Raw genomic sequence first — 26,346 nt, 5'->3', positions numbered from 1 at the left:
CTGATAATTCATGAAGCTCTTGTGAGTGATCAACTAAAGGATTTTTTAAATGAAGGTGTAGAAGAAAACACAGCACTATCACAGCTCCACTGAACGTGGTAAATGATGCTTCTGTAGCACTTAACAGGAAGCAACAGTCTGCAGCACTCTTTGCTGATCTGTCCAAAGGTTTTGGCACAGTTGTGATGATGTTTGTTCTGTCTACATGGTTGTAACACAGGGCTCTGTATTATGTCCACCTTTTTTTCACTATTCATATGCATTATCTGAGTTGAAATGCGTCAGATGCTAATATTATTTTTTTGTGCTGATGACAGTGTTATATGCTGCTGTGCTGTGTACAGGCCGTGGAGTATTTTTTATTAATGGTCAAAATACCTTACTTCAGCTGAAACTCGTTCTATATGCAGATAAAACCATGCATATATTGTTTATAAACTCTAGGAACAGAGAAAGGAGTAGAAATCAGTCTTTTGGTGAACACACACACAGAGAGAAATGCTAATGACGTCTCTTACCTGCTAAACACAGCGGAAGCAATGCCAGTGTCTTCATCTTGATTTTATGATAAATTCTGTATGATCTGTATTTGAGACTGTAGACTGTGATTTACGGTCAAATATGCCCTGCACCAGTTAGTCACCGCCACCTTCTTCTCTTTGCGACTGCTATTTATCTGTGTTTGGTTATGGTACTTCTAATCTTTATGAACGGGATAGGCCCTGCCCATTTTTCAACATTAAATTATAATACAAGGTCCTTCTGTTATGTTGTCTTGTCAAAAACACGTTTTCTTGCTTTTGTTTCCTCTTGGCATGCATTCAACTAATAAATCAATGAAGAGGGTAGAAAGTCCACATTATAAAGGCTTCTCCAAATAAATAAACTATAAAAGTATCATACAGTTATACCTGATAGTTCTATTGCTGACATGTGAGCAAAATACTGAAAGTACAGCTATATTTTATATTTGTATAATATAAAATATAATATAACCCAAATAGTATAACAATTAAAATATATCTGTTTGGATTCTAAACGACAACTTTAGGGATTCTTCCTCTTCTTTAAACAAATTTCACCAAAACATTTGAGAATAAACTCGAGAAAAACAGGTTGATGTGTGATTTTTTTTCTTTCAGAATATATTTTGTGACATCAATGTCTATAATAATGCAGTAATTAACTAATTGGATTGTCTGTTATATATATGTCACAACAGGAAAAGCTCAGGTATAATTAAGTATTAATGGCCACATACCATTTGGTTTTTCTCATTTCAGAGTCCTAGCACGCTGGCTCAAAGCCATAGCCGCTGTCATTGTTAATGTAATGAGTTACACATGTGTCTGTGTTGCTGTGACAACTCAAAATGTCTGCTGGTGTAATAATGCCAAAATCAAAAATAGATAAATAAAGAAATACTACATTAGTTATTTAGTATCCGTTAAATGCACCAAAAATAATATTAACATGAAGGTAGGCCTCAATTATTTCATAAAATGTTTTATAAATTAAATTTTTTGTTTTATTTGCTTCAGTATTTATTTACATTTGTATTAATTCTGCTATTTATTTATGGTCTCAGATGACAACCAGTGTGGGAGCAAGGCATGTATAGTTGACTGATGGATTCTGATGTCAGTCGACCAATAAGTGAAAAGTTCACCTCATTACAGGCCCCTCATTTGCATAATGGTACAAAAATGCATAAAGAGAAAAAAACAGAAATAAATAAGTTTGGTGAAATAAGTGGGGGAATGCAAAGGGAAATAAATAAATACATTTAAAAATGAACGAATTAATAATTAAAATAGAAAATTAAATTGGAGGGTAATTAAATTACTACAAAGGTAAAAAAAGAAACAAATTAAAACAGAAATATAAATTAAAGTGACATATTCATTTTTGATTTTGTCTGACAGTGGAGAGCCAGAAAATATATAGAGGAAGCAGAGGAGGGCATGCAACATCAGGAGTGCACATGAAGGTATACTAAGTACAGTACAGTTAAATTAGGTCAAGTATAAAATGTCATGTTTACTTCATTAACTTAATATTATCATGTTATCAGAAACAAACAAAACCATATTTGAATATAATGTACATCATGCTTAGCAGTCCCGATTTTCCAGTAGTATTTGATAAATACCTAAATGTGTTATGGTTCTTTAAGTGAGTGTGTTGTCAGTCCATTTGGTTTCCAAGTTGTGATTTTAACATAAAAAAAACAAAGCAATAAACTCATTATCATTATCATTTTGGACAAGGAAGCACATATGGAAAATCAGCTCACTGTTGGTTCACTGATAAAGGTAGGAGCAGATGAAAGGCTGAGGTTCCCAGCATGTGAAGTCATTAAACTTTCCATTTCCTGAAAGAACTAACAGCAGGTCAAAAACCCAGAGGCACAGTGTTCAACAGAATACACACACACATATCAGTGTGCCTTCAGTTCAGCTTTAAACAAGTCTGACTCTTACACATGATTATGAAAGGGTAAATTTTTCATCTGTATTTTCAGCAACAGATTTATGACCCCACCCCTCCACACTCCCTGACTGAACATACACACCTCCAAATATCATAGTCCTCCAATCTGACGCCCTGTTTATCCGCAGCATCATTCTCATCACCTCTCTGTGAATGTGTTGGCTTGAGATGGAGGCCAGGTGGCCACCAGGAGATATTTCCTGGCAGAAGAACTGCAAAGCAACAGAGACAATAACAATGGCATTATGCACATTGTTGGCTGTGTGTTAAAGAAGTTTAACGTTATAGTTATTAAATGGTGCATCCTTAGATAGTGGAGAACATGTAGATACCTGGACATCTTCAGCCCTCTTTGGTCCTTTGAAGAACTGGTAACACTTCCCCTCTAGTAACACTCCAGGACAACAGCTCTGCCTGGTGGCTGAAAGGTGAAATTACAACATTTTCAATCTTTCTATTTAAAGGATTGGTCCTTTTTCTTTTTTTTTTTTTTTTTTTTTTTTTAGATCTATCTTAACTTAACTCTATCTTAAGTTTTTGGTCACAGTAATGATTCCTCTTGTCCAGACTGGGCCTGTAAAACATTTGTAACATGATTCCAATGCAAGTGATGGAGGACAAAATCTACAGTCCTTGTATATTTGTAGATAAACAAAAAATATTTACTTCTTAAGTTCAGCTGAAGCTAAATTGAGATAGTTCATTAGTCTAAATCAGAAAAGGCATCTTCCCAATTTGAATATTTTTAGAACTAAATTGCCTCTTTTTGTTTTACTCTCCCCACTGCAGCTCACCAAGAAAACATTATTCACAGAAAAACCCAGAGAGAATTTATACTAAAGTGAAGATATCTACTTTGTTTGTCTAACTCAGACTGCTGGAGCCTCATATTTTACTAACATTCAAGAGACAAAAGCCTTCTGGTGGCGGTAGGAAGTATAATACAGGGATAAAGGAGGTATAATAGGAGCAAAGCAGGAAGTCAGGTGATGATATTTTGGAGTGACCAAGTTGGATGGATGGGTCAATGAAACCTTGGATTTCAACATTAACCACCTCCAGCTGACAGTCATTGTTTTGACCGTGATAATTCCCTTTGACAAATTAAACAAAGTACTTATCTGAACCCAAAACATGCTCTCTTTTGATAAAACCAACAGAGTTTTGAGCCTTACAGTAACCATACATTAATCACAGTGTTGTCACATTTATATTTGATCTTTTTTTCTTATACCCTTCAGAACTTAAAAACATGAGTTCTTGAAACCTGAAACTTTTTGACTTGAAGTGATGAGTTGAATAAATGTACAGTACAAAGTTCAATCAACTCATTAAAGTAATTTCTTAAAGAAACATGGTCGTCATAAAAGCAGAGCTAAAACTATCTTTTTTATATTTAGAGAAAACATGTATGATGAATACTTGCTGTGTATCTATTATAAGTTATGTCATGGTTGTTTGTTTTCACATTAATGAAAACAATGTGAACCTTGATGAAGGTTAGATTGATTTCAGTCCCTCTTTCACAATTTTACCAATTTAAAGGGAGCAGTTTCACATGTTGTTTTTGTGTCAATACTGGAACAAATAGCTTCAACAGGAGCAGCTGCAGCTGACAACAAAAACTGACACCTCAAACTGAGAAAATGTGAAAGGGAATCAAATTTGTTTGTAATGTTCATCAGTGTGACTTGCAAAGATGTGCTGGGTCAACTTAATATCTTAAGCTTATTGAACATGGTGTCTCGAATACAACTGAATTAATATCAGATTTATTTTTACTAGAAAAGGTTTTTTTAATGATTACAAAATTACCCTAACTTGTCTGTTCGAATTCAGTCAACTTAAAAATTTAAGGCAAAACTTTTTCTGGTAAAAAAACAGTTTATTTCATTTATTTATTTATTTTTACAGTGAATGTGAAGTCGAGACAGTAAAAATTAATTTGCAAAACAATTAACCATTCATTCATTAGTCATCAAGACATATACAAAGAAATACAATTATAGATATCTGGTAAGGTGCTTGTTAACATTCTGAATTTTACAACCAGCATCTATATTTGTTTAAAATTTGTTACTTTAAGCTTTGGTTTCTCACTGCGTCTATGTACACAAGTTATACTGGGATCTTCTCTGTTGACAGATTTGTGTTGTAATAAACTTATATATTCAAGTAAGGACAACTTGAGCTAATCAAGTTTTTTCTTTTATTCATCAAAGTTCAGATTTTCCTCATCATTTAGGAAGGCCGCCATTCTGAACACCTCCATCAACTACTGCAGGCTCCTCAAAGGGTGGCAGCTCTTCCTCACTGACAAACTCATTCACTGGTTCCTGCATCATCATGGGCTCCATCCCCATCTGGGCCACTTCATTGGGGAAATACTCCTCTAAAGGTTGCATCTGCTGATCCATATTGTCCAATGCCGGCCCTTCTTCCATGATAGCAGCATCTAGTACAAACTGCTCTTGGTCCATCTCAGGCTCCAGCTCCATGATTGGCACTTCGGCCAAACCATAGTCCCCCTCCTCCTCTGGCAGAGGTGCCATGGCAGGATCTTGATTCAGAAATGCGGCCCTCAAAGACTTTTCTGTGTCACTCAGTTCGTCTCCAAACATGTTGTCATCGTCCAGTGGCTCCAGCTCCATGATTGGTTCCTCATCTACAGCATAGTCCATCTGCCTCATAAGCCTCTCCTCCTCTGGCAGAGGTTCCACGGCAGGATCTTGATTCAGAAACGATGCCCTCAAAGACTTTTCTGTGTCGCTCAGTTCGTCTCCAAACATGTTGTCATCGTCCAGAGGCTCCAGCTCCATGATCGGCTCGTCCATCATCCCATAGTTTTCCTCCATGTCGATGTGCCTTTCCTCGATCTCCTGACCTATCTCAGTCTCTGGTTCGAGGTCCATTTGCACCTGGAACTGTTCTTGAACCTCATCAAACATGGGATCCACTTCGGGCTCTGGCTCCTCTAGAACATCTGGCTCCACTTTAACCTCTGATTCCACCTTAAAGTCAGGGTCATCTTCAAGCTCTGGCTCCATCTCAACTTCTGGCTCTACGTTAGCTTCTAGATCTACCTTAACTTCTGGCTCAGCTTCAACCTCTTTGAGCTCCTGCTCCACCTTAACTTCTGGCTCAGCTTCAACCTCTTTGAGCTCCTGCTCCACCTTAACTTCTGGCTCAGGTTGAACCTCTTTGAGCTCCTGCTCCACCTTAACTTCTGGCTCAGGTTGAACCTCTTTCTGTTCCTGCTCCACCTTAACTTCTGGCTCAGGTTGAACCTCTTTGAGCTCCTGCTCCACCTTAACTTCTGGCTCTGTTTTAACCTCTTTCTGTTCCTGCTCCACCTTAACTTCTGGCTCAGGTTTAACCTCTTTAAACTCTGGCTCCTTCTCAACCTCTGTCTTTTCTCCACCCTCTTGCTCCCCTCCAACTTCTGGCTTCACTTTAACCTCTGGCTCCACCATGCTCTGACTCTGCCCCAGGTCCAGTTTTTCATGCTGCTCCTCGGAGCCAAGTTTGACTTGTGGCTTAGGATCATCCACCACCACATGACCCTGTGCAGGAAGCACATCTCCCACCAGAGGGTGCTGGTCTTCTTCAGTCAGGGCAGGATTTTGCGCCACATCTGGAGCAGGTGCTGGCATCCCCAGAGCCACTGCAGAGAGAAATATTAAAAGTTGCTGTTTAAATGGGTCAGACTTCTCTACCTATTAAGAGATGTGATAGTTTTTAAACATTTTGTCTCCTTGCAGTCTTTTTTTTTTGGTCTTTTTTGTTTTTGTCCTTTTTTTTTTTTTTTTTTTTTTTTTTTGGTTATTTGTGTCTCATTTCGTTTCTCTTTGTATTTGTTTTGTATGGAGTCATGGAGTGCCATAACAAAGAATAAATCTGAAACAGAATAAGAAAATAAATGTGCAAATATATATAAAAAAAATAAAAGAATAAATACATACATAAATATATTATATTATATTATATTATATTAATTTATATTTATATAATAGGTTAATTGGTAACTCTAAATTGCTCATAGGTGTGAATGTGAGCGTGAATGGTTGTTTTTCTCTATGTGTCAGCTCTGTGATGAACTGGCAACTTCTCCTGTACCCCGCCTCTCGCCAAATGTCAGCTGGGACAGGCTCCAGCCCCTCCATGAACTGTCAGGATAAGCGGTTACGGACAATAAATGGAGGGATAAATTTGCATAATGTAATTTATTTTTTATGCCTTAATTTTACCTTATTATTTTATGTTTTTCTTTTTCTTTTTTTTTGTCTGTGATGACTTTGTTTGTCGTTGTGGTTTCTTGGTGGGTTACACTTTACAATATGGTACAAAAAAATGTGGTGGTCACTAAGAAAGGAATGAGGAATCAAACAAGAGTGACCTGATAATTAATAAACTGTTAATTAGCAATTCCTGAATAAATGTGGTTTGAGGAGTTACTAAAGAACAGGCCAGGGAAGCTATTAATGAGTCATTCAGGCAATGATTAGTTCATTAATATCGGTGAAATGACATTCTGACCACTTTCTTCATTATATCAACTAGGCCACGACATGGCATAAAAATCATGTTGGGATTATTCTGACAGATATTGCAATTGTAATATAATTATGATTAGTGATTGATTTATACCACAGTTTTAATTTTCAATAAAAACAAAACTATAGAAATCAGGATAATAGGGCATTTTTAGGGTTCTGTACCAAATAAACATGTTTTCTTACACCTGGAGAACAATATTTGTAGGTCAGGGCATCTCTGTACTACAGTACTTCATTCACATTTTACCTTTATCAAAAAAAAAAAAAAAAAAAAAAAAAAAAAAAAAGCTTATGCTATTCGGATATTGCAGTTTGCTATCTTGCCATTTTGATAATATTTCAATTAATTGTGCAGCCCTAGCATGAACCAGTAAAATGATATGTCATGCTAAGTACTAAGTAATGTGTCATTACCTCATGATAAGGGATGACATAGTAACTACTTAGGATGATGCACCACTTTATTGGAAGGGATGCAAAAAGAATAACTAATGATTAAAGCTACTATAAGGAGTTTGAAACTCAGTTTAATATGGATGCCTCTATATGACCTATGAGAGAGAAACAGAGAAGCCAGCTCTATCTAGTTCTCAGCGCCTGTCACAGAGTTGGATTCTCCATGAAAAACGGATGAAACAAACCAATGCATTTTCCCAGCCCAAGTTAAAATGATTTAATTTGAATGGTTATTTTTGACATTACATTTTGCAGTGGAAACACTAACACTTTTGCCCACAGACGCTCAAAAATCAACGTCACAGGGAAGTTCCTTGCAGTAGCTTTCAGTAATTATTAATTGATGAGTCAGCAGCTCGTCCATAGTCAATGAGGAACAAGTCATGAGGAAAGTCATCAGTCTGTCAATTTACAGATGAACTAATAATTACCTGAAGGATTCATTAATAGTATCTCCATGCCTCCTCTCAAGTAACTCATCAGTATTTACTATACAGTCTTCAAATCACAGCTATTCAGGAATGACTTATTAATGATTCATTAATTATCAGGTTGTCGATGATTGATTCCTCACCTGTTCCTTAGTAGCTATCACATTTTTGTATACTGTATTGTGAAGTATTACAGTTTTGTGTGTCTTTGTGATCATTTTGTGTCAGGAGTCAATTCAAACACCGGCCTATATGAATCCTCAGTTTAGTTCAATCCTTTCATTCATTTCATAAAGCATCAGCAACCAGAATCATATAGGATCATTTAATTGCCTCAAATTTTCTTATGAATTGCTTTTATGTAGTTTTATTTTTTGCAAAAGCAGTTTGGGACAATTATTGTTACAAATGTCAGAATGATTAAATAAGAGATAAAAATGATGTTGATTGTTAACTAAACTCTTTTTATAGCAGGACAAAGCTGACAGACCAAATCACAGACATACATATTTTAACTTCAGTCATTACAGCACATAAGAGGTTGAAACTTTGTCGAAACCAAAGTCAAAATCTTCAGAAACTGAGAGGTGTTCAAGAAAACAGACCCTATGTACAAAATTTTACAGAACAACTTTTCAAAACAATGACAAGAGAAGTAGGAATCAGTATTTTGGTAAACACACACAGTGTTATTGAGATCTCTTACCTGCTAAACACAGTGAGAGCAAAGCCAGGGTCTTCATCTTGATCTTATGGCAAATTCTGTGATCTGTAATTAGAAAGTTAGACTGTGACACCTTGTTGTACCGGTGAGTTTCTAACACCTTCTTCTCTTGGTGACTGCTGTTTATCAATGTTTGGTTATGGGGTTTCTAATCTTTATGAACAGCATAAGCCCCACCCATTGTTTCTACCTTCAGTAAGTTAGAATACAGAGACTTCCTGCTATACCTTATCTAGTCAAAAGCTCATGTTTTTCTCTTTTGTTTCCTCATGGCATGCACTCAGTCATAATTAGGAGGGTATAAAGTTCACTTTTTCAAGGATCTTCTAAAGAATTAATCAAGTATAAAGATATAAAACTTAATCTGTATTGTTATGTTTTGGCCACCTTGTTATTTTATTGATGTATGTGGTTTGTCGTTGTTTGTTTTTGTTTTGTCCTTGTACTTTGTTTTGTTTATTGGTTTCACTTGGCTGTTGCCTGTCTGTAAGTCACTGTTTTAATAACTGTACTGTTGGGACCCCCTCGAAAACGAGATGATACATCTCAAGGGGTTTATCCTAACAGATAAAAATTCTGAACAATCTGATTTGGAGACGTTAGCAAAATACTTGAAAGTAAGGTTGGTTGGAGACCAAGAAGTAAAACTGGCACCTACTAAAAACCAAAAAAAGGATGTAATTGAAAAAACAAAACAAAACAAATTATAGAAATCTTAGCTAACAAAGTAGCTATAAAGTTGAGACTACCTCGAAAACAAGTAGAAATAGGAGATAGTTGTCCTGTAACTGTCCACAAGATATCTAGATCTGGACTCTGACCTGTTAGATTAGAGAGAATAATTAACTGTATTTCAGTGGTACTGTTAATAATACACTTCATCTCTGGCACAACTGATGAACTCATGGAACTTTTTTGTTTTTTCTGACTCTCGGATGCCATAAAATGCGGCTGTAAATATTGTATGAGAGGGGGCAGACTGTGGACGAGGAAATGTACCTACTCAGTAAAAACTTACCTAAGGGTAAATATTAGGTTTAGCGTGTGTCAGGGGATAAACTGGTTCACTGAATAAGAATGAGTATTTCTTCATCTAGTTTTGATGAACATCCGATCCTCTGATCTTGCAGCTCACCCACCTTTAAATTTCTGTTTCGTTCTGAGCTGATTTGATGACATGTGGCCTAAGACTTTGTGAGGCAGCTGGATTTGTGAGATCACAAGATCACATCAGACTCCATCTTGCAAGGCTTCAACTTATCCATTTGTGCCACCAAATGTGGCACAGCCAATCAGCATCCTATATTTTGACATGTCACTGCAGAGAAATCACAGGTGTGGTTGATAATATTAATCATGGCAGCAAACTATTAAGTTTTGCCTGTTCCAGTGTCTTTCCAGTGCCAAATGAAGGTCATCCTGTTTGTCTCAAGGACTACAGTATGATTACAGTTCTGTGGCACCTGAGGGCTCTGTTTAGTGCTGTCATGGACCCACTACAGTTTGCATACCAGCCACACATCAGAGAGGAGGATACTATCATTTTCATGATCTGTAAGACCCTCTCACATGTGGAGAATCAGGAAGCACTGTGTGAGTCATGTTCTTTGACTTCTCAAGTGCTTTCAAGCCTCTACAACAAGTACATCAGCGTCACGGCAAACTGGACGACCTCACTGGCCGGCCTCAGTGAGTCAGAGAAGCTGTGATAAGAAACACCAGCACAACTTAAGGAAATAAACCTCAGGCTTCCATTTAAACTCTGGTTCCTGCCAGGAATTAACAGTGAACTAATATTGCAATACCATTTCAAGCAAACTGACGCAGTGGTGTGATAATCACATCTTATACCATGGTCCAGGTGAATACTTGATTCTGATTGGCTGCAGGGTATCCATTAATTTCTGATCATGGACACCAAATAAGTAGCTTCACTGTCTGTTTACGGTTCAAAATGAATGTGTGGGAATGAGTAACCATAGCAACAGGGAAGGAGTCACAGCCTCTGTTTGACCTACCATATATTGCAACACTTTAACAAGCTAACATGACATCACAACAATGGTTGACTTTAACACTTCTTTGAACCTATTTGGACAACTTTGGTGACTGGGAGGCAGTTGAGGAAAGAGAAATTTACAGGTATAGACAGGTAAGAATGGTATAAGCAAGATAATGTCCTTCGAGGTGTCCATAATCAGGAATTAAAGGACTCCACCTCCCTACACATTGCCCATTAATTCCTGATAATGGACACCTCATTGGACATTACCCCTCACATATGATATTCTTGTGTACGCTGATATAGATACTACATACAATACTTTGCTAACTTTGCTGCAACTAGTCACACTATATATATATTCGCCCACCCTCCCACCTCCTCCCATCTGCTCAAGTATAAGCTGGGAGATGTGTGCAAGCAGTGAATTCACTGCGTTATGTACACTGCATATGTTTGCAATGTCTAATGAGCAAAATAAACTAACAAAGTGTCAAGACTTAAATATTCTCACACCTCAAGTGTGACACACATTCAAGTGTCTCTCTTTTACCGAACTAAGATCAGCTTCACTGGCTTGTTAACCCCTCATAAAACACATTTAATTCAAACTCAACAGAGAAGCATGTAAAAAAAAAATGTTTGTTAGTCTGTCCGCTCTTTGAACAATCACCAACCTTGAGTGCTGCTGTCACTCTTCAAACCATTACATTATCAAAATAAAATGACAAATATTGGCCATAAAAACAGCTGGCGATGGATTCAGCCCATTGTTGACACGCAAATTTGTATATTTGTCCAATTGCCCAACCAAAGTACACTAGTTGTGTGTACTGTATGTGTACTGATAGTGCTTGTAACTTTGCACTTTGTGCCTAATTGCTCTTGTATAGTTTCTATTTTATTCTATTCTTATCTTGTGCACATTTACACAAATATTTATTCTCCTCAAGTTTCTCTATCTATCTGTACTTATTCTGTTCAGCCGATTTTCCCCTCTGGGTGATCGATAAAGTATTATCTTTATCTATCTCTGGTATTATCTTATCAGTTTCTGAACATTAAACCATTAATTGAAAATGAATTTAAAGGGACCGCCTCACTGAGTTTTCAAGCTTCAAAGCTAAGTTTTAAAATTAGATCCTGTTTAGCTTTAAACAAGTATTTGAGTATTGATGCAACAGAATCAATAGAAGCAACTTTAATTTAATCCAGGTATGATCCTAGTTGGTACCAACAATAAGATGTTTGGAGGACAGCTGTTTAAATTATGTTTGCAATGGTGGTTATCAAAGACTATAATGTATTTAAAGTCCTCCCTTCATGTATGTTTGGTTCATGTAAGATTCACTATGTGGGTGAGATTGTTTATTTAAAACATGTTTGTGTAAAGAGAGCGGTTGTTGTTATGGATGTGTGTGTGTGTGTGTGTGTGTGTGTGTGTGTGTGTGTGTTACTGTGTAACATGACATCAGCTGAGCAGCTGGGATTGTTGATAGTGAACAGGTGCTGCAGCAGAGATTTGGTGAGTTTGTATGTCTCTCTTTCTCTCTGTGTGTGGTTATGCACACGTGTCTGCACGTATGGCCCCTGTGTGTGTCTTTGTGTGTACATATGGCCACAAATGTAAGCATGTGTGCACATTAACCAGGCTGAGTGACAATGTGCTGTTGTGTGGGTGCTGGTGGTGAGAAACTTAATAGCCAAGGACACAGTAGCTCAGCCAGCAGCTGCCCCATCTCTGCACCTCCTATTACACTCATCTCTGTTGACATTTAGAAAACCCACAACTCAAACCATTTTCATCTTTTAAATTCAGACAGAGGGTTACGTTATTTTAAAAAGTAATTTCAATCATCTCTGAAGACTTATCTGTTAATAAAAAGCTGACTCAGTTTTTTGTCTGTAGATGTATGAACAATGTGTCATATTTTATAAACTGATCATATATTGTGCCAGTAAAATCTGAATCTGAGAAGAAACTAACTATAGCTGTCAGATCAGTGGAAAAAAGTGCAATATCTGACTGTGAAATTGAAATATAATGTAGCATAAAATGGAAACAATCAGGTAGAGTAGGCTACTAGAACCTCAAAATAGGCTACTTGGGTGCAGTAGAAATAACTTGTAAACACAATATTGATACATGATAACATTTTAAGTTAATGTAGTTATAACTGACCTTGTTTTGCATTTCAAGGTGTCCTGTCAACAGTTTTACAGTTGTCTCTTATATAATGATGGCCTATGGGGGAAATGCTTTTTGAGCCAGTGGGGATTTTTTTCGGCAATACCGCGAGTGGCCACTGGGAAAGACTGGCAGCAGGACTGAGCAGCAAAGCCCTGTCTAGTTCTTTAACAAGTCTATGGTTCATCAGCTAGACACGAACTGTGTTTGTTTAAAAGATAGTGTACAGTGCGGTTTTTAGAAGTTTTGTCACTAAAAACAACAAAGACAACACAATGACTTCACAAAGAGCAGTGAAATTTAACCACAACTTAAAATAGTAACGGAACAGCTAAACAATAAGATAAAACTGGCATGAAGCCAGAAGAAAGAGTCATTTCTAACATTACCATAAGTCCTAGTACTTATACTTTATGAGTAGTCAAAGCTGTAACCAATATCCCTGAGTACTTCCACATGTACATTAGACTACAGCAATAAGTCCATTTTCTTATTTTACTCCCATTATGGTGTCCTAGAAGCATGTACATGGAAACGTGTACTAAAAGTGTGTCTCTGTGTCGACCACATTTCGTCTTCAAGTACGACTTTGAAGATATACCTTCACACTAACCAATATAATCTGTTTCAGCCTACAACTGAGTAGGCAAAATGATTAGAGCTGAAACGATTAGTTGATTCACTGATTAGCCAATTAAAAGAAAATTAATTGCCAATTATTCTGAAAACTGATTAATCGTTTTAGTCCTTTTTCAGGCACAAATGTCTAACATTTGCTGGTTCCAGGTTCCTCAATGAAGATATTCCTTCCTTTGTTGTGTGCAAATGCATGTTTAGTTTAATAGCACTAATTATGTGCTTGAACTTTATGCTATTCACACTTCACACCCAAACTTCAAGTTAACTGGCATAAACTTATTCTGGTCTTGGGCTTCTATTTTTACCCACACGCCATCTTGTCTCATAGTAGAAGTAGTAGTAGTAGAAGTAACAATATAATATTGAGTAAAATATATAATATGTAATATTGATTGAAGCAAGCCAACTGGATTTACGTGTAGCTAATGTTAGCAGTTGATCTGTGTTGTTAACATTAGTGGTCGTTCTTGGATGATGCCAGTACTTTTACTTTATTTACTGTGTCAGATTAGCTGCTTTCACTGAGACCAAGGTGGTGTTGTGTTTTGGTTTTTTTTTCTGTTTCTGTAATGGAAAGCAGTTACCTCTGTGTATCCTGATTATGTAATCCTGTTAAATGTCCCAAGGCCTGCCTATAATGATTCTATGTGAGATAAAAAAAATAATAATACTAACAGGGCAGATCAAAGGGCAGACCCTCATATCTCCCCTGTTTGCTCGGCCTCCTCAGAGGACAGCAGTGGTCTCAGTGGTCTCAGGACAGCAGCAGCTCTCCCGCGCGCGCTCCCCATCAGTTGTCCTGGATACGTGCGTGGGAGCGCGCGTGCTGCAGCTGAAAGTTGAAGAGGCTGCGCTCCGAGAGTTTGGAATAAAACTGATCTCATCCAGACCTCAGGACGGAGCTGAAATCACCGTGACTAAACATGAACATAATGAAGATGATGGCGCTGCCTCTTCTCATCACTTTACTGCACTGTGAGTGTGTTTTTTTCCTGGTTTTATAAACTTTGTTAAACAATTTATTTAACTTGTTCAAGACAGAAAATCCGTCTGTGACAGACCCTTTGTTGGAAGTTATCAGAGGAAGAAGTATGCACTGCCGATTTATGGTGTAAACAGGTACAAAGACGGAGCCTAGGCTATATTTCAACAGTCTCTGTACTGTGTTTTCATATGATAAGATATTCCTATAACATCCTCTTACATTTTCAAAATGGATACATATTATTGCCTCGAATATTTTTAGTTCATTTGAAACTTTGGTCTATGACAGTAAAATTAATTGAAGAATAATAAAAGAAAAATTAGGAACTTTATAAAGGTGTGCATAGAAGAAACTGAAAAAAATGCTAAGTGTTAAAGACAGATAGGGATCTTATCAAAATTATCGGTGTGTATTGGTGGTGGTTAATGGACGTGTTGAACCTTATGTTTTGTTTTTTTAAAAGCACAACCCTCCATTCTAGCTTCGTTAACAATTTATTTGGACCTTCTTGAAAAAAAGAAAAGAAAGAAAGAAAAGAAAAGATTCCGATATACAGACAATGTTTTTTATACAGAATATAATATACTCGGGATATAGCATATATACATGAAGACATTTTTTTGCAATGATCCCTCAAAAGTGGTTAACACTTGTGACAGGCAGGTTATTTTACAGTTTAACAAAACTAAAATGCTGTCCAAAAAATGCTATCAGGGAACTGAAACAGTTGATAATTATAAATAACTATAAATAATAAAAAAAAGAACACAAATAGAATTACATACGTACATCTATATATTAAACCTGAATTAACTAAAAGTATGAAATGTACAAAGGATGCTACCTATAAAACTACCATAAGAACAATATATATTATATTAAAAAATAAGAACACATAAGTGCATATTGGACAACAGGCTGATACCAATATAGACTGATATAGCTGTGATAGGCTAATCTAATGTTGGTCAATATATCACTCTGGCTGTAATTTTCTGTTATTGTTTAATTATCCACTTTTCTGTGTTGGAAACTTTTATGATTCTTGTTAGCATGCTGTTAGCTGTCCACTGGCAAACCCATAATGTCTTGGGTCTTGAGTCTTTTTGACCAATGAGATTGAAATTTGCTGTGATAATGATAATGAGCTCAACCCCACACGGCTGTGGTAATGTGCTAATGTGATCATCATAATAGCCCTAAACCATAACTTTAAAAATGATCCTCAATATGTTAATAGAATTATTGTGCAGTCTCTCTCTTTTATTGATCATTAGTGTGTGTGATTGTGTTCAGCCCACACGCATGGTGTGATGTGTTCAGGAACTACATCAGGGCCTGAGATTGTGCATGGAGTGGTTGTGGCAGGGCTTCATGTTTACACTGAACCCGCTTTGATGCTGTTTTGAACCCGAAATCCACAGACTGATCAGACACATCACGTGGCCCCACAGAGAAGTCTGAGACCCCACCCTCTCAGTTTGTAGATAGCCCCTGACTGACCCTGTTGGTAATTGGACTGAGATGAAAATGACCCCCTGCTATCTGTAAAAATGCATTTGAAGTTGCTGTGGGAGTCTTAAAATCCAAACAACTTGCTCTATGTTGATAATTACAGCTTTGACGTGTGTGTTTTCATCTTTGTTGTATTTACACAAGGACCAAATGTCCTGACAGAGATTAAAAGATTGAAATCTTTATTCTCAGGACAAGGCCGGATAAGGATGTGTTCAGAATATTTTGGGCATGATTGGTAATATTGAATTAGATATTGATTTTAAGCACTTTTTAATGCTTTTAATATACTCAATGAATTCATCTGAATATGATAACAATTCTTTTCATTATCGATTAATCTGTTTATCATTTTCATTAATTCTCTTTTATTTTCTTGATAAACTGATTTTCAGTTTACTGTCTTTACTTAAAAATTTTTTTTGCTTAAAAATCACACAAAACGATTCATTGATTATCAAGATAGCTGGCGATCAATTTAATGGTTGACAACCAATTGATTACTCGACTAATTGTTGCAGCTCTAATTTGCAATGATCAAATATAATAATAACATGGCTATGGACAATGCACCAGACATTTATTGTCTGTAATGTATTTTAAAGTATATTAGATGTATGTTTAAATGTGTTTGGTTAGATCATGGTACGGGTTCAGGTTTAGTGTTAAAATCAGAGTCAAGTTTCGGTTTGGCTGAGGGTCAAAGTAAAGCTCATAGCGCAAAGGGTGAGGGTTAAGGGTCTAATCCTCACAAGTGTGTCATGCAGATATCTGTGTGTATGTGTGTGTGCGTGTGTGTGTGTTGTGCCAGCTGAGAAGGATAAGGTTACTGTCATGAAGAGCTGCTTTGTCTGCAGAAGAAAAGCATGCTTTCCATGCATGTGTGCACCACATACAGGCACACTCTCAGGGAAATCTTTCTGCTAGAGCTTCTCTTCATTGCACCAAACCTGATGTATGCATTAGAATTTATTTTATCATCTCGCTACAAAGGCTATAGTGTGATTAGAAACAATTTTTGATGCATCTTGATGCAGAAAAATTTTTTTTTTTTTAAATTTTATTTTTATACATGATGTATTTTTCCCCATTGTATGACTATTCACTACCTTAAAAACATAATACTTTTGTAATGATCCATAAAAACTTTAATCAGACACAACTTTATTACAGTGTGACTCTTGTCCAGGCCCTATTTCCCTTTAACTTCATAGAAGCCAAAATGCTTAATGCCCTAGCTTTTAAGCTGGGGGGTGCTGGTTGGATTGTGTCCATCTGCAGTTGCTCATGCTCAGCCATCCTCACCAAAACTCAAGAGGCAGCCTAGCTTAGAACACAAACACGACAACGTCTGTTTTATTTCACCATCCAAGTGGCTCAGCCGTAACCACCATTACAGTCTGACCTTACAAAATTGTATAATCATAATGCTGAGACTTGGGTTAAAAATGTCTGTTTATTGACCTTTCTGCATCGATTCATAGTTTTCCAAAGAAGAGTACCTATGCATTTAAGAATCAATTTTTTCCCCACCCATAATATAGCCCCTGTCGTCTTGAATGATGGCTGTTAAAAGTATTTTGTTCTTCATGGGAAATAACAGCTGAAGACAGCTTGAATCAGTTTAGGGTGAAATGAATTTTGTGGCAGATTTAAGTTTTCACAACTTAAAAAGCAGCATTATGCTGCAGTAAATCTGAAACACCCTCACCCTCCAAAGCTTTTTGGGATAAGTATGTTTAACCATATTTTGGTAAAGCTTTGATTTTTTTGTGAAAGCATGTTGCCATTGAGATCCATAATAATAAGCATGGATTTAAGCTGCAGCCACTGTTCTCTGTGAAGGAAATCACAAACCTTTTACAGCCAATCTTAAAGCTGTTTTGATACTTCAAAGATTTTGTGCAGGTTATCACATAAAATGTGTTTTTTTAACAGTATGTTTGTATACTTTTATGCATTTTTGTGAAGGAATGTAGGCTCTGTTCTGTGTGTGTGTGTGTGTGTGTGTGTGTGTGTGTGTGTGTGTGTGTGTGTGTGTGTGTGTGTGTGTGCTGAAGGGACAGATCCCCAAAAGAGGTTATCAAGCAGTCGAGAGTCATCCATCACCTGCATTCCTACACAACACCGCTCCTGGCACCACCAGGATGTAGCTACACACTCTATGTACCACACACTACATGTCTGTGTGTGTGTGCATCCAAATGCTCATATTTTGTTGTGGAAAATTAATGTACTTTCTTTACTATCTGGTGAGGATGCATGTCTGGTATGTGTGACTCAGTCTCATGGGTGTTTTATTCTGCTTACATGCCTGTTTGTGTGTCTGGTCTCCCAACATGCCCACACTCTGAGACTATAGATATATTTATCATGTATTAAATACAGAAGAATGTGAGCAGAAGTAAGATTGTTGTTGTCCATGATCTGACAGTAAAAATTGTTCCTGTCGTTGTCTCAGGTCCCGTCTGTCTGTCAGTGACAGTAAGCAGCAGTAAACCCAAAGTGGAGGTCCACGAGCACACAAGTAAGACCAAACAGTGCTGCTTCTCTCAGTATCATTTATTTGTCCTTAATGTAACCACAGCTTTAAGGAAAAAATGTCTATTTTGATTGAAGTTAATTCCTTAATTGAAGATGAAAGAGCAAATGAACACCCTCCTCTAGCTTGAATGTGTCACCATATATTTTCATATGAATTTTAACATCCAATTCCAAATGATGCAACTGAAAAATAACCTCTGATTACAAAAAGAAAGAAAGAAAGAAAGAAAGAAAGAAAGAAAGAAAGAAAGAAAGAAAAAGACAGGCATCATTAGTATTAATATAATTTATATTAATGTGCACATTTAGAAACAATTTGAGAGCAAAGGTGATTCAGGAGGAGAAATTCACTTCAATTCAATTCAACTTTATTGCCTTTAAAATAATGTGCAGGCAAAGCATTATGACTTCACAAAGACAGTTTGGGGGGAGAGAAATAGGAGACATACAATCATAAAATCAAGTAACATAATAAAGACAAAAATAGGAACATGTGTACAAAGAAGCAACATACAGTATTGTATGTGCAAACTTGTATTGAATGAAATAGCATATGTCTGAATCATATTGTGTAAGTGACATTGTAAACATGACAGTTTAAAGCAACAACTCACCAAAATTCATATTTTCCTCTGGCCTGTAGTGCTGTTTACACATCTGTACTGTTTCAGTGTAGGTTGCAGAGTTTTGGAGATTTCAGCCATCTCTCAAATATAATGGAACTAAATGACACAAGTGAAAAATTCTAAACCAGCGTTACTTTCCAGTAATCATGACCTGGTTACTCAAGATAATCAACAGACCTTGTTGTGAACAGTTAAATATAGGAATTGTTTTTGTTCTGCAGTAAAATCTACCAAAACTACTTTAGAATATGCTACTACTTTCTTTCTAATAGAAAGAAAAATGTCCCTACATGAAACTGCTCACAACAAGGTCTGTGAGTTATCATTATCACTGTGGGTCATGATTTTTGGAAAGAGACACTGGTTTTGAATTTTTCAGATGTATTTTTTGATGCTATTTTTGATTTTGGGGTGAACTGTCTCTTTAAGAAAGTGAGCTATGTGGAAAATTTGCATTTCAATATGGCAATAGTGCAAAGAGAGCTATACAAACTGTGCAAAAGGCATCACAGAGGTGGCAGTAGTGCAAAAAGGAAGATGTAACGCAAATTACATGAATATGGCAGCAGTGCAAAAATAAAGTCATTAAAAAAGTTAATCAAGGAGTCAGTCTTAGATGTGTAACAGCTTGGGGAAAGAGCGTCTTCCTGAGCCTGGTAGTGTGGACTCTGAGGTTCCTTGAAAGCTTCCCAGAGGGCAGGGGGCAGAACAGGGAGTGACTGGGGTGGGAGGGATCTCTGCTGATGCTGAGACCTTTGCATAGACAGTGTTTGTGATAGCATGGAGCTGGGTGCTGGTGATATGCTGGGACACCTTGATAACCCGCTGCAGGGCTTTCTGCTTTGCAGTTAGGTCAGGGTGCTCTCAGTGGAGCAGCGGTAGAAATTAGTGAGAAAGAGCGGCATTCCTCAGGCTCATCAAGAAATACATGCATTGTTGAGTCTTGTGTACTATGATGCAGGTGTTTGTTGTCCAGGAGAGGTCTTCACTGACGTGTACTACAAGGAACTTAAAGCTGGGGACACACTACCCTTCATCCTTGTTGATATAAATGGGGGAGCGTCTCGTCATTGTTAGCGATTCAACTGACAACTGTGGTGTTGTTTGCAAACTTTATTAAGTTTGAGTGGTGAACTGGCAATGGAGTTGTTTCTAATTCCAAAACAAATCAGTCAAATCAACAGACAAACCAATTTAAACCAGATTTATGCAGATTCTAAACAGATTTACATAATAACACCGTAAAGCTGTCAGCTGTCTTCTTAAATGAGAATACTAGATAAAACATACTTTACAAGATTTCCTTGGAAAATCAACTGAAACAGAAAAAGAAATAGAAAATAGCAGATATCCCATTGCATACTAAAAACATGGGGAAATGATGTAACTGTACAGCAGAACTGAATTTATCCAGAATCATCCAGAAATAATGGGACAAGTAACCTGCTAATTCAAACAAGGCAGAAGGAATATTTACTGTGAGTTGATGCTTTATTTTAGTCTTCTGTCCTTCCAGATGCTGTGCTCTCCTGTGAGTTCAGGACAGAGAAAGATCAGAGCCCTCGAATCGAGTGGAAGAAGAAAGGAAAAGCTGTAACATTTGTGTACTTTAATCACAAATTCACTAGTGAGTGATGACATACCTTTACTGTAAGAAATTCTTTGACTTCTCTGAAATGAAGAGCTGATTCTTTGCAACATACTTTTTCATCATCCTTTCCTTTCCTTTCACCTTTTATTTGTTCTTTTCTTTCAGCATGTAGTTTAGATTTGTTCATCCTCTGTCGTCTCTCCATTTCCTTCCACTGTAGGTTCTTATGCAGGACGGGCAAAAATAGAGGGAGCAACGCTGACGATTCACTCTGTTACTCAGAAAGACTCAGGCGAATACCGTTGTGAGGTGACTGCCAGCGAGGACCATGTCACCCTCGGAGAGGCTACTGTAACTCTCAATGTGCTCGGTATGACGGGAAACCTCTATGTGTTTTTGTGAAGATGTAAATATGCATATGAGGGTGATTGGATATGTATTTGTGTGAGACTAAAGAAAAGTAAATTTGCTTTATTTTGTCCTCACAAACACGTTAGACGATAGATGGTGAGAATTAGGGGGTTTTGCAGTCAGAAGTCCAGCATCTAGTAGTCAGTAGAACTGCATTTGAGAGCTGAGAGGATTTTCAATATGAAAATACAAAAAATATTTTTTGACACATATTAAGCTTATATCAAGAGAACAACAGCTCTTTGGATGGCAGCCATATTGATGTGAAATAGTAGTATAGCAGAGTCTTTCCAGTGAGCCAACATGCACAACTGCAGCAGCCCGTCCCTGACTCTATTTGACCTAAATGGAATCAAACCTTAATTAGTATCATTGATAACACGTCTGTTTACCATTATTTCATGTTAAAATGACTGCTGTGGAAAAAGGTTCATTATTCACAGTGAATATGCTGTTTTCAAATGGAATTCATGACATTCTCTGGAAACAGTAAATTACCCTTTATGAATATGCTCAAGGCGTTTAATGTGTGATACCACTGTTGCTAGGCAACTGATAACAAAAATGGATATCATCTTGTCACAATTTCAACAAAATGGCAATTGGTTTTGTGTTTTCTTCATTTCAGTGTCATGCTTATTAATGAGGGAAGAGATAAAAATGGTATCTGAAAATGACAACATGATGGCTCAGGCTCTACAAGTCCAGCTGACATTTTAAAACAGCCTCATGGAAAGATCTAGCCAAGTGGTTCTCAAAGTTTTTGCCCTGCGTACCACCTCAGAAAATATTAGGCTATCCAAGTACAGTTATATCACCATCATGAATTACGTTAAAATACAGCAGTGTAGACTTATCCTGTTTATTTCCTATTTAGCTACAAACAGTTCACAGTGGAGGCAGGTTTATTCATGATTCTACATAGGAGATACTGAGACAAAAATTATCACCGTAAAGACAAAACTTATGTTAAATTACACTTGAGTGATATCATACTTTTTTTGAAATTTTGTAGTACTTTGATAATATGTTTTCAAAATGAATTTATTCAATTTTTATAGAATTTTAGGAGATTCCTCAGTGTACCACCAGCGGTGCTCATTGCATAATTTGTCTTTGATTTTCCTTTGCTTGTTCTCGTTTACTTACTGACTTGACATTTGTAACTTTTCTGTTTATTTTCCCTCGTGGTAGTATTGCACATGTCCATAGCTGTGAAAACCCAGAATTCCACTCAAGCACACTTTGCACTTTTTTGAACATGAAATCACCCATAAATCCTTACTTAAACTTTATTTAGAAATGTGACATAGTTGTATAAGTCAATAAGTTATAATCTTGTATATGCACTATAAATCCCTTCCATGTTACACAGAAATATAAGGCCACATACATGGCAATGATAGTGCAAAGATAAGGTCATGAGAAGCCGCTTCAAATGATACTGGAAAGGCGTTTGAGGACAACAAACCACCCCAGTGTGGTAAATTATTGGAGGCTCATGTGCACCGGTCCTGGTCGGTTGTGGCGCGCTAATGCAATCGCATTATCTGCATATATGGTAGTTCCACTGCTGCATCTGGTGGTCATTCATTTCAGTCTGATTCATCAAAATGAAGTCACCTTGACCCAGCTATCACTTTAAAATCTCTGGTTGTATTGGGCCATGTTGCAAATCAATGAGCAGGACTGCTTTGTGGCACAATTTATTAAAGGTTGCTCTGATGTACCAAATTAATCATTAGACTCCTCTACATGCACCAAATGACAAAATGCATTAACAAAAGTAATATTTCAAATGGTTTAAGGTGGATTTGTCTTCTCAAGTAACTGGAGCTGTTTAACCTCTCTGCCTGCTTAGTGCCTCCTCACGTCCCGTCCTGCGATGTGCCGAGCTCCGTCTTTGTGGGCTCAGGCCTGGAGCTCCTCTGTAAGGACAAACTCAGTGTGCCTCCTGCCACCTACCGCTGGTACAAAGACAACAGGGCGCTGGCGGCCACAGCAGACACTCCATACAGCATTGACACAAACAAGGGCACACTGGTGAGTTCACATTAAAATGTGCAACTATTTGTGTACAACAGGCACACACACACTAATGTGCTCCCAGGAGTATATTAACACAATTACACACATATGTATAGTCACACAGCTGTTGTTTTCTCTAATTCAATCTCTCTTTGTCTTTTGCTGGAGAAGAAGTTAAAGAGTGTGTCCAGAAATGATGCAGGGATGTACCGCTGTGAGTCCTCCAACAGTGTGGGGGCACCAAAGAGCTGCGTGGCCCAACAGCTGAAAGTTATTGATTGTGAGTGCTTTGGTACAACTCCTCACTGGAGTTTACATGTTATACCTCTCTCATCCAACACTGAGGAAATACTCTCTTTCCTTCTAGATCCTTTGAATATGACGATCTTGATAGCAGGAGCTGCAGGTTTTCTGCTGCTCATCATCTTCTTCTGCATCTGTGTGTGTGTCTGCAGACGCCGAGGCTGCTGCAAGAGTGAGTAGTGTGGTGCTGCTCTGTGTTTATGTGTGTGACAGAGATGCCCCAGTTTCTGGCAGGTCATTTAATAAACCTAACTATTTTTGTATAGAAGCGCATTCATACATCTCAACCTCTCTTCTATCCTGCTGACACGTTAAATATTTCCTGTGGTCTGCAGTGGATTAGAGTTTTGACTCAGGATTTCTCAAGGTGTGTGTTTATTCATTGACCAGGATATATGGCTACCAGATCAGTAAGCAGTTATGTCAATAAAAGATTAAATTGAAGGCAACTGGACTTGTTTGTCTTTGAAGACGTTGCGGTGCCTCTCATCCAAGAAGCTTCATCAGTTCATACCTGCTTCTTGGATTAGAATTCAATTTAATCTTTTCTTGAAATTGCAATGACCTGGACGAAAGAGAACATTCACGGATAAACAGTTGTGATTTCCATTTTGCATCTTTGTTTTGTGTCAGGGAATGAGGACACATCTTCTGAAGCAAGTTAAAAATCGAATTCATTTTATACCAGAGAAAATATGTTTTAATCTCTTTGGTACAAGTGAGCCGTCCTAAGTTCGCCCTGTGCACCAATAACAGTTGAGCAAACTTGGTCAATTTATACATATAGGGTTACATCTTAAGTTAGGTAAGTCAGCAAAGCGCTTGCTAACTAGCTGTCTAAAGTTAGCAATATGTAAGTTAACTAGCGAGCTAATGTTTGACATAGATAGCTAGTTAGTTACCATTTTGCTAACATTAGCTAACTTAAGATTTGATTATATATCCCTTTTACATGCCATTACATTTTCACACAAAATGTTGGGAATGAGACTCAACAATCAACTATATGTCTGGTGTGTTTACAAACAGCAAGTGACAAATCCTACTGATTCTACCTGAGACAAGCTTTGGTTTTTCAGCTCTATTTATTTTTCAAAAAAAGCAGTGTGTCTTTGACTCTATCACAATCTTCCAGACAAAACTGTAAAATATAAAACTATGATTAAGTGTGAGGCAGAGAAGGGCCGGAGAGAGTTTTGGTTTGTGTACAGGCTGCAACAAAATGTGATAACAAACAGTCTTATATATTTTGTTGAGTTGTGTACTTACATTATTCCAAATGTTTCCAATAAAAAGGTAAAACACATAATGTAATTCAAAGTGACAGTCTGTTTGATTTGGTCGCTTGTTGCTAGTAAATGTCTTACATACAAAATCATTTGCAAGATGCATGGATCAATGTTTTTTATAAACAAAAGAAAAAAAATGCCAATTTGTATGTAAAAGGGTTCCATAATATTCATCAACTCACAAATAAGTATCATCCACCACTGCAGTATTGAGTATTTTAGTGTTTTTCAGCTCATTGTTTTGCCATTTGCCATGAAACTTTGCCATTTCAGTTCAGTATAACTGCTATTATCAGCCTTATTTTCAGCTCGATGTGAAATCCACTGTACACCATCTGCTCAGCACCAAACATCATGCAGAGACAGTTAGCAATTAGCTGATGAACATAGTGGAGCAACAAAGACACTTAGGAGAGCTAAAAGAGTGAATGTTTGACTTACACCAGTCTGATGAATAGAAACATGACTCTTAATGGACACTTGTGTAAATGTAATAATTAGTATCCCCCCAATTACTGCCAACAGATGAAGCGACAAACTTCTTTTGAAGGTATAATACTGATCATTAAAAAGTTAACTTGACTCTTTCTCCTTTGTCGTTTCTTTGAACAGAGGACAAGAAAACAAAAAGGTGAGTGTTTGACTTCTCAGCCTGTAGCTTTGTGTTACTGACTGGTTGAACTGGGACTGAACTGCCATCCTTTGTCTTTCAGCGCCAAGTCCTTCAACCCTCCTCCTCCTCCTGCTCCTCCCATCCGCAACGTGAGTGATCAGAGGGATTGTTATTGTGTCAGAGTTTGTTTTGCTCACTGTCACGTTTTTTGGGTTGCCATTAACTTCTGCTGATAAGTTGCTGATAACACCGGCCCCTAGCTAATTAAAGGAAATTATTCATTGCGGTGTCTCTCTGCTCTCTACAGCTCAGGAACTACAAACAAACTCACTCCTTCATGATCTGATGCGGAAACACTCTCTCACTTTGACTTCAAGTCATCCAAAAACTAAAGTGTACACTTATTGTGCAACGTACTGGAAAGTTACTCGACCGTCGCCTTGCTTTTGGACGGCTGCTCGCTGCTTTCTGTGATGGACACACAGACAGATCTTCAAATATCAAACAAAACCAAAGAATTATGCAGGATTTTGCAAAATCCTTTTTGCTGGAATTTATGTGTTGACAGTTTGAAAGATGTTTATTGCTGCATACTGCTACAAACCTGCAGCACTGTAAATGCATTATCATGATTTCTTTAATGTATCAAGACATTTTTAAAATCTTGTTTTTTATTTTTTCAACTCCTCTGACTTCAGGGTCCAAGTTCAGCGCTTCAGTTTAAGTTCTAGCTCTCTGATGCCATCTATAGGCAAGTAACTGTTATTCATTTACACTGATCGTGACAAATATTGTACAGATTGTATCCTTTGTATTGCTTTTCATTTATATTTACATGCTGTTTTATGTGAGGCTGTTTTTGTCACATTTATATATTTTACAAAAAAATGTGTTTGTGTGTTGATCTCATAATTGTTCTTTGTTTAATCTTTGGCTGTATAAATTCAAACAA

The 26,346-nt window shown here is 37.2% G+C and overlaps 2 protein-coding genes across 2 annotated transcripts; one reads left to right on the top strand and one right to left on the bottom strand.

Moving 5' to 3' along the window:
* Positions 1–4,367: 4,367 nt before the first annotated feature.
* LOC146322697 (uncharacterized) lies at positions 4,368–8,800 on the bottom strand. The gene is made up of 2 exons (XM_084724757.1): positions 8,643–8,800; positions 4,368–6,157 (listed from the first exon to the last, which is right to left on the bottom strand). Exons 1-2 carry the CDS (start codon positions 8,677–8,679, stop codon positions 4,731–4,733), a joined length of 1,464 nt encoding a protein of 487 aa, XP_084580883.1. The 5' UTR covers positions 8,680–8,800; the 3' UTR covers positions 4,368–4,730.
* A 5,476-nt stretch (positions 8,801–14,276) lies between these two features.
* jam2b (junctional adhesion molecule 2b) lies at positions 14,277–25,878 on the top strand. Its single transcript, XM_084724033.1, has 10 exons — positions 14,277–14,464; positions 18,451–18,516; positions 20,676–20,786; positions 20,971–21,120; positions 23,023–23,204; positions 23,361–23,469; positions 23,557–23,664; positions 25,394–25,412; positions 25,495–25,543; positions 25,702–25,878. Exons 1-10 carry the CDS (start codon positions 14,413–14,415, stop codon positions 25,738–25,740), a joined length of 885 nt encoding a protein of 294 aa, XP_084580159.1. The 5' UTR covers positions 14,277–14,412; the 3' UTR covers positions 25,741–25,878.
* Positions 25,879–26,346: the final 468 nt, after the last annotated feature.

This window comes from Lutjanus erythropterus, chromosome 8, assembly GCF_056507025.1.
Source record: "Lutjanus erythropterus isolate fLutEry1 chromosome 8, fLutEry1.hap2, whole genome shotgun sequence".
In the NCBI taxonomy this organism is placed as follows: domain Eukaryota; kingdom Metazoa; phylum Chordata; class Actinopteri; order Lutjaniformes; family Lutjanidae; genus Lutjanus; species Lutjanus erythropterus.
Note: the sequence above shows the minus strand (reverse complement) of the source record. Positions and strands in the feature narration are given on the sequence as shown.

Bases quoted from the DNA above. Each gene is read 5' to 3' on its own strand.
- jam2b (XM_084724033.1), top strand. From the start codon at position 14,413: ATGAACATAATGAAGATGATGGCGCTGCCTCTTCTCATCACTTTACTG. The intron at 21,121-23,022 runs GTATGACGGGAA...CTGCCTGCTTAG, and splicing joins TGTAACTCTCAATGTGCTCG to TGCCTCCTCACGTCCCGTCC. The intron at 25,544-25,701 runs GTGAGTGATCAG...TGCTCTCTACAG, and splicing joins CTGCTCCTCCCATCCGCAAC to CTCAGGAACTACAAACAAAC.
- LOC146322697 (XM_084724757.1), bottom strand. From the start codon at position 8,679: ATGAAGACCCTGGCTTTGCTCTCACTGTGTTTAGCAG. The intron at 6,158-8,642 runs GTAAGAGATCTC...TTCTCTCTGCAG, and splicing joins GCTCTCACTGTGTTTAGCAG to TGGCTCTGGGGATGCCAGCA.